General features: G+C 31.1%; 1 protein-coding gene across 1 annotated transcript; it reads left to right on the top strand.

Moving 5' to 3' along the window:
* The first annotated feature begins 3308 nt into the window (after positions 1-3308).
* LOC117921119 (vacuolar protein sorting-associated protein 55 homolog) lies at positions 3309-8505 on the top strand. Its single transcript, XM_034838913.1, has 5 exons — positions 3309-3507; positions 5011-5062; positions 6205-6244; positions 6333-6417; positions 7953-8505. The coding sequence occupies exons 2-5, from the start codon at positions 5030-5032 to the stop codon at positions 8134-8136; spliced, it is 342 nt and encodes a 113-aa protein (XP_034694804.1). The 5' UTR covers positions 3309-3507; positions 5011-5029; the 3' UTR covers positions 8137-8505.
* Positions 8506-8719: the final 214 nt, after the last annotated feature.

Consider the following 8719-nt stretch of genomic DNA (forward strand, 5'->3'; position numbering starts at 1 on the left):
TGTGCAACACCTCAGGGCAAACCCACCATTCGACCATCCTTGAAGTTCATCAACTCACCACCATGCTCCTCATTTCCGTCCCATATTCTGGATTGCCTTTAGGCAACTAGGCCCATAACTATTTAGTTCAAGGTGATGGTCCATAACTCTTTGTCACTGTGATGGTCAATGACCGAAATGGAGGAACAGAGCAGTTGTGGAGCTTAAACAACTCATCAATGGCAGCCAGGAGTGTGCATGTAGTGGATAACCTAGATGCAGTGGTTTCAATGGCAGACATGAGCGTTCGGAACAGCACAGAAAGAAGGAAAATGAGTTATTTCTTGTGTGGAATGGGTAATCCCATTGATGACCGCTGGCGATGTGACCACGATTGGCAAGACTACTCTTTCTACCGACTTCAAGATAGTTTTTCGCATCCAGGCACTGTGACATAAATGGATGATGAGGGGACTGTTGAGTTTCACGTTCGGGTTGGTTGAGTACTTGCTGAAGTATGTTGGCGTTTCCACGTTTGGGTATAATGTGACGAGCAAGGTGGTTGAAGAAGAACAGAAGGGCATGTGGAAATGAGGGATGTCTCTTGAAGAGTGGGTGGAGGATGAGAGGAAGAAGGAAAATTTTAAAAAATGGGGAAGAAAAAGAAAAGAAAATAAAATAAAAAAAGAGGAGAGGAGAGAGGGGTATGGCTCTTCGACGTGGGATATGGGCAGAGTTCGAAAAATCCCGATATTTCGCCAAAATATGGGAGAAATATGAAGGTGGCTGAAACGAATCGGTTGGGCAAAAAATGGGAAAAATCGGAAGTCGCATGCCGGAGGATAGTGCGGAAAAAAAAACTCAATTAAAAAAAAAACATATTTATCTTTTTAAAAATTTTAATTATTCATTTAGAATTAAATATTTATCCTTTTGTTTTGAAAAAATCATTGATTTTTAGCAACTTTTTCGAAAAAAGGTCAATTTTAAAAAATATATTTACCTTTTTTTGTTTTTAAATTATTCATTTGTAATTTATCTTTTATTTTAAATTTATATTATCAATTTATTGTATATTATGATTTTATTTTTAACTATTTTTCATATTTATCTCATTAATTCTATTTTAAAAAATCAATATCACATCAATTATAAATATTTTATATATTTATCCTTTTAATTTTAATTAATTTTAAAATATTAAAAATATAATTTTATTAAAAATTGTTGAAATATAGAAGCAATTACTGAAGTTGTAATATTTTATAAATTAAAATTAATTTTCTAAGATAAATTATTAATATAATTTTTAATAATTTTAATTATTTAAATAAATTAATGTTAATAGCAAAAATTGTAACTACAAATTTGTAATAAAATTCTAGAAACTAAATATCAAATAAATTGTTTTATGTAAATCAATTTAATTTTTTATTTAAAATGTAATAAAATATGTTTTAATCAAATTTGGTTTTAATTTTTAAAGTAAATTAATATAATATATTAAAGGAATTTAAACTATTTTTCTGATAAATATTATCTTTAATCATATTTATATAAATTACATTTATACAATAAATTTGATATGTGTATTTTTTTATTTTAATATTTTTTAAAAAAAATTTAAACATTTTTCATGAATTTTTAAACCATGTTCGATCAATATTTTTATTAAAATATATACCTATATTTTCGATATTTTCATAATATCTCGATACATTTGTGTTTATCGATATTTCAAATATTGGTCATGGATAGGAGAGAGAAAATGAAGGGTTGGTGGAGTAGTTAGGAAAAAAGAAGAAGAAAAATATAGGAAAAGAAAAAAAAAATATATATATATATATATATATAATATAATATAATATAATAGAAATAAAATGGGGAAAATAGAAAGAAAATGAATATCAAAATCAATAAAAGAAGTGAAAAAGGTAAAATAAAATAAAATAATAAAAATAAAACAAAAAAATAAATTTAAATGGCATATGTGGGAAAAAAAAACAAATATATCAGGTTTGAAATCTAAGAATAAAATTCGATTCAAAATCAATATAAAAATAAATTTAGGACAAATTTTGATATCTACGAGTATTTTTATATACAAACTTTTAAAAAGATTATTTAGTAGATACAATTTCAATTTTTTTTTAAATTGTAATAACTTCTGCATAAAAAAAACTCTTCAAATTTTATATTAAAAACTATAATAATTTTTAAAAATAGAATGAAAAAATTTATATATTAAAAAATTCTTAGTACCAGAAATAAAAAAAATTAAAATAATTTTTGAGAAGAAAATCTATATTTTTGTATAGAAATTTTTAATTTTTGTTTTTTAAATAAATTTAATGTACGAATATAATTTTTAAAAAATGGTTTGATATGTTATTTGTAATATATTATATAACACAAAATCAACTTTTTAAATAATTACCTATTAAGTAATTATTCAAGTATTATTTCAAGTGATTTGTGACATTTTTTAAAGTGAATTTCAAATATCTGTCCTACATTTTTTTAGAAAACATTTTAAATATTTTTAAGATTACTCTAAAAGGAACTTATATATATTGTGGTAGATGTGTAAAATATACAATAAGGGTTAAATTCTTGACTAAATACACTTGATTCCTATAAATTTTAAATTTTATCAAAGATAAGAGTAAATGGAATGAAAATCACATATGAAAATGATGTTGGAGAGTAGAGGTAATGGAAACAACAAATGAAAATTTGATAGCCAAGAGTATATAGTTAATGAAAGTAACAAATGAAAAATGGTAGTAGAGAGTAAAGTTAATGAAAATGACAACGGACATGAAAAAGTAAAAGTAATGAGAATCATAAAAAAAAAAAACCAATAAGAGAAAGTAAGGTTAACGAAAATAACAAAAGAAAAAGTAAAGGTAACAAGAATAATAAATAAAAATGATAGTGGTGATATTAGATGAAATTTCAAATCAATAACGTTAAAGTATATTTAGTCAAAACATAAGATGAGGTAAATCAAATTAATCATATGAAGTTATTATAAGATTTTAATCAAATCAACATTTAATAATGATATAAGAATATTAATTACATTATTTCACTTGTTAAATAACAATAATAATACATTACCAAATCATTACAAATTAATTGCAACTCCTATGACTTTACCGGCCTAACTTTGTTTTGTTTTTTTTGTTTTTTTTTGTTTTTTTTTAATTTAATAATCGGAAGTGGGATGTAAATTTCTACAATATATCCGCTTCAGCAGAAGCGGCAGATACATTTAGGCACGCGTGCAGCAAGTAGAAAGTATTTTTAGATGAATCATATCGGCAAGTTGAGATAAATTCAGGGTTACCCGCGACAACTTACCTATAGGCTATAAGCGAGCAAGTTACCGGAGAGAAGGGTTTGGCTTCATTTTTTGATTCCTTCCTCCCTTGGATCTTTTGCCTTGGTGTGTAGCGAATCTTTCCCCTTCTTCTCTCCGGTCCCCTCTTTCTAATTGCTTAGAAATGGCCATGACGATCGAAGGTACGATCCTTACTTTTCCATTTCCAATTCGCTTTACTTTTCCTGTAACCCGATCCTTCATTGCCAATTCGATTTTTTCGAAGGCTTCATAGATTCAAGAAAATTGGTGTTTGATTTATTTTGATTTCGTGACTTTCATCGTGTAATCGGAAGACGAAAATTTTGTGATTCGAAATTTTTTTATTTGTTAAATTTTCCCGAAAGCCAAACAGAGGATTAGGGTTTTAAATGACGAATACATGGAACTGATGGTGGGTGAGTAATGGAATATAGTGATCATAGAAATGAGGGACATAAAGAGATGAAATGGGATTGGAGTTGGTAGAAAATTTGTATTGGTTTGAACTTACCCCTTTTTGGTTGTCGAGCGATACAGAGGAGAAGGAAGGAAGGTATAATTTTTATTCTCTTGCCCTGAATAATGAACACAATAAAAACTATGTTTAAAAAATTTACTTAATTTTCTTTTCCTTTCATTTCCTCATCAACCAAACAAAGCTCCTTTGCCTCGATACTCGTGGATGGTTCACATGTGTTTATTGCTTTGTTCTGGCTCAAATAACAGTTTCACTAGGTATCAGGTGGGTTCGAGTTTACACTTGTTAATTGTGACTTGTGAGTTAACTAATCATATCAGGGTATTGCTGCTCTTGATAAAATGGTGGCCGTCTTTGTGATTACAAACAAGAGATATGTCAACTAAGTTAAAGTTAGTAAAGAGGGAGGTTAACTTTTGCTAGTGACAGACATTTTCTTGATGTGATTTTCTTGGTTTTCATTTTCCTTAAGGAGAATTGAAACCAACTTCATTGCCAATTATAGAACTAGCTTTCCACGAAGAATGATTGTTGCCATAAACTCATTGTTCTCAGCAAATTTAGAAACATAGAATGGATTCTTAAAGCAAAAAACTTTTCTTTTCAATGAAATAGCGATGCATGTCAAGTGTCATTTATGCTTGAACTGAAGTTTCTTATCATTTGCAAGAATTGGGGTGAGATCACCAAGTGAAAGCTGCTTCTGCATATGTTGTTCTCAAAATCCTCAAAACTCTTCCAGTTCAAAAGCAACCTATGATTTTCAAATACTTCATGCCAGATCCAACCGTAAGGTCTTAAGTTGGCTGCAGTAATCGAGGAGCCCCCAACACTGTCACCATCCAATTCCTCCCAAATTGAATCCGAAAACAAAGTTGTTATCATTGAATCTTAAGTCTCCTATATTATGATTGATGCAGAGGGGCATTTGATCATTTCTTTGTTTAGTGGTTATGTTTGGTTGATCCAGTTATCTTCAATATAATATGTCTTATATTTTTTTGTCATATTCTTACTGCTTTTGGCGCTAATTGTTTTCTGTTTGCTGCATTGTCTTTGGGTATGCTGAATGGTTCATGTCCTCTACAGTGTAAGTTGGTATTAAATTTCTTTTTTTGGCCTATTTTACAAAATGAAAAAAATAATTAAATCTTCTAATTTCAAATATAACTTTATTTATTTGCAGCCTTGCTGGTCTTGCTTTTATGTTTTCATCCAGTATCCTGCTGCAGATCCTGGTAAATTTTCTTAATCAGATTGGTAATAGATTTGTGGCAATTTCAGCAAAGGATGCTTATCAATTCTAAGTGCTTTGATTTGTTTGAGCCTATTAGATGGTTTCTCCTTTTATGGCACTTAGGCCTTTGATTATTTACTTGAGACTTCATCCAATTCCTTATTAATTTGTGTATCAAATAGGTTTTCTTGGCTTTGCTCAACCTGTGAATGATGTGCGTTCTAATTTTGTGGGAGTAAAATTTCATAGGCTTATATCACATTATCAGGCTATCAACATAATTCTGTCTCTTAGGAATTTAATACTTTGCTTGGTGTTTTGCTTTCACATTGTTGAAACATAGTGTAGCATGGACTGGGGAAAGGTGGACATAGCAACATCATCCAAATCAATTAGTTGAGAGGAAAAAATATGATTAAAGGTTTAACTTCTCTTCAAAATGGGAAATAAAAAGAAAAATAAAACATCCAGATATAAATAATCTTCTCCACCTCTGTTCTTCTTGCCCTTAAATTGCCACTACTCCCCTCTTTGATAATCTTGGTGTTGTATCGGACCATTAGTTGAACCTTTCTATCTGTTCTATGTGAGCAGAATACAACTTCTCATGGTAGCAATTGAACGGCGTCTATTAGCTAGATATATGTTATGGACTTGAGCACTGAATCTCTCAAGAATTCATGTAAACCCCAAATCTCGGCCTATGACATAATAAGTTGCTGAACTGATATTTTTGTCTTTTCTTTTTCCCCCCACCTTTTTTTTTTTTTGTTGTTTTTGATAGGCTATGATCCACTTATTAAATCATTAATCTAGATCTGCAGTCTCAACAAAAGTCATCCAGGTCTTCAATTTTTCTTCTTTAATACCCTATGGCATAATGAAGTGCATATTCTACTTAGCTCAGTATGACTGATGTTTGCAATTCACTGATTTTGAAAATCCATTGAACAAAGAGGCAGATTAAGCACAATTTATATAACTAGGGACATGTTCCACCATTTCCTTGTTGTATATTCCTGTTGTTGAATGTGAATCTTTTTTCTGGGACAATTTTTTTTTCTCTTAACTGAAAAAGTGTACGCTCCTTTTGGATATTTTTTTGGTTGCTTTTTAAGCTTGCCTTTTTGTTTTTGATTGCAGGCTTGTGCACTATACAACAACTGGTGGCCAATGTTATCAGGTCTGTGAGTTTTTGACAAGTTGTACTATCTATTTTTGGACCAGTGTTGCATTTGAAAGCTTGATTTTGTGAATTTTATGGTCAGCAGCTCTCATGTATATACTGGTGCCTATGCCTTGTTTGTTCTTTGGGGGTGGTTCCACTCAATTCTTAACCAGCCGAGATGGTGGGGGGTGAGTATTTCTTTGCTCAAGCTCTTTAAGATACTCAGGACTTGTTTCCTCAATTTCACTATATACATTATTAGGTTTATTGGAGATCCTATATATGTCTTAAGTGGATTTTATCATTAGTTCCTTCCAAAAAATATTCTCTCTATGATAAGATATTTTGTATTATTCATTGATACATTTCTAGATCCTTATGCTGAACCCACAAGGAGATGATACAACAATGATTTAGATGCCAAATGGCATGGTTGATACTTGATAAAAGGAAGCATTGGGTGCATTTGCTTTGTATTAGCTGATTTGCTTAAGGTGTTCTATGCAACTAGTTTATTCCAATCAAATTCCCTGGGGCAGTATTAACAAAGCAATGAGATGCTTCATGTTGTATGGAAGCATAGGGCAGTTACATAACAAAGTAATGAGATCATTGATGATGTACAAAAGAGTGGCTAGCAATTAAGATGGGTATGTTTGCTGTGCATCTAAGATGGGAAGGATAAAATAAAACCGGGTCACATAAGAGAGAAATAGGAAAGATTCTTATAAGGTGACAAAATAAGATGAGCTGATTTAGTTGTTTAGTAATGTGAATGAATAGATATTACTTTCTGAAACAAGTTATAACTTCAGGAATGATGAGTGATGTGGTACTGACGAAAGGTTTTACATGGACCAGCAGCCACCCAAGAAACATGGATGGAAGTCCTGAGGATTGGAATGTGATTTCTAAGTTACTGTTTCATGTAGACTGTCTTATACGAGGGTTACATTCTTCTCATTAGGAATGAGAACATGTGTCTCATGTGGTGCATGTCCAAATATATCTTGGAGGAACACTGATGATGATATATGATGACACTAAATAACTCATATGAAACATTTAATTACAGGTTATTTAAATCACTCATATAATTATGAGATGCAATAATTCATTCATTCTTAAATACAATTCAAATATCTGTGTGTATATATGAGTTATTTCCCCCCTTAAGCAAGTCTTATCTTTTAACCATGGTACTTTGTTGAATTTTGAACATCTCTGAATCCATTTTTTATTAGTAAAACATCCTGAAAATTTTGGTTTTTCTCTTCTTTCCCCCTAAATCTATAATATCTTTTATTTCTGTAAATTCTGAAAATGTGGGTGTGCGGTCTATCTCTGATGCTATATATGCAGTGGATCATATAGTACTTCCATGCCCTCCTTATTTTTCTTGTTGACCGTTCCTTGTTAGATTGCTTGGATATTTGTTGGCATCCTATTCATGAGAACTCTTCTTCCATGACTTGAAGCCAATACCAATTCTTAAAAGGAGCAAACTATCTGTATTATATAACTAACTCGAGGTTGTTAATCACCAATCCCTTTATTCCTTTTTGCATAGCATGCTGTGGAGAAATTAATTTCACCTGGGTGTGGTACTTGTGTTTACCTTGCTAAGAAACAGATGTGCTCGAGTCAGTGCAAATCATGTTGACAGCTTGTCTTTTTTTCCCTACATCATTTGCCTCATAAATTTTCATTTCTTTAATTGTAGCTGGATAGATGCGGCTAAGTTCTTAACAGGGGCATCAGCAGTGGGGAGCGTAGCCATTCCTATTATCCTTAGGCATGCTGATCTGATAGGGAATGGAGCTATGTGGATTGAGTTCTTCTCCTTCCTCGTATTTGTCTGCACTGTCATGTGTTTTCATCATGCTAACCTTGAAGATGAATGGTGAACGAGCATTCTACATTGGAGATACAGCCGTGCAAGTGTTGTGTTGTTGATAATTTGGGCCAGTTTTAGTAGGTTACTTATAAAAATTATGAGCTGCATACAAGGAAAGGGAAAAAAAATGGGAAACTTACCACTCTGTAACTCTGGAATCTGTTTCTGTGCATCTTCAGAAAACAGGTCTGATAAACTCATGTATTACTCCACTGTACTCGGTTTGCTCACTGTAATGGGTTGGAGTTTGAGGTTGGAAATCTTATTTAACATTCTTAGAAGAGAAACTCTGGAAAAACGTTACTTCTCTTTTTCTTTCAAGCCAAGGTTTATTGGCTCCAATGAAAAAGAAATCTGTTTATATTCTGAAGTTTTATTATATTATGTTGTTCTTATTTAATATACATATAACTTGTAGTTTATTTTGATTTTATTCTCTGGTTCAAAGATGAAATGGTGATTGGTGCCCAACTCATGAATTGGAAGTTGATTATTGGATTTTTCTATTTATTTATTATCAAGGATTTTCAAACTTATATTTTTTATTCATTCCACATATTTAGGTGAGTTGCAAGCAAGGTGGATTCCTCTTA

The sequence above is a fragment of the Vitis riparia genome, chromosome 8 (genome assembly GCF_004353265.1).
Source record: "Vitis riparia cultivar Riparia Gloire de Montpellier isolate 1030 chromosome 8, EGFV_Vit.rip_1.0, whole genome shotgun sequence".
Taxonomy (NCBI): Eukaryota; Viridiplantae; Streptophyta; class Magnoliopsida; order Vitales; family Vitaceae; genus Vitis; species Vitis riparia.

What these genes read in the sequence shown, in the direction of transcription:
- LOC117921119 (XM_034838913.1), top strand. Translation starts at nt 5,030, where the DNA reads ATGTTTTCATCCAGTATCCTGCTGCAGATCCTG. An exon ending in GTATCCTGCTGCAGATCCTG is followed by an intron (nt 5,063 to 6,204) that starts GTAAATTTTCTT and finishes TTTTGATTGCAG; the next exon opens with GCTTGTGCACTATACAACAA. An exon ending in ACCAGCCGAGATGGTGGGGG is followed by an intron (nt 6,418 to 7,952) that starts GTGAGTATTTCT and finishes CTTTAATTGTAG; the next exon opens with CTGGATAGATGCGGCTAAGT.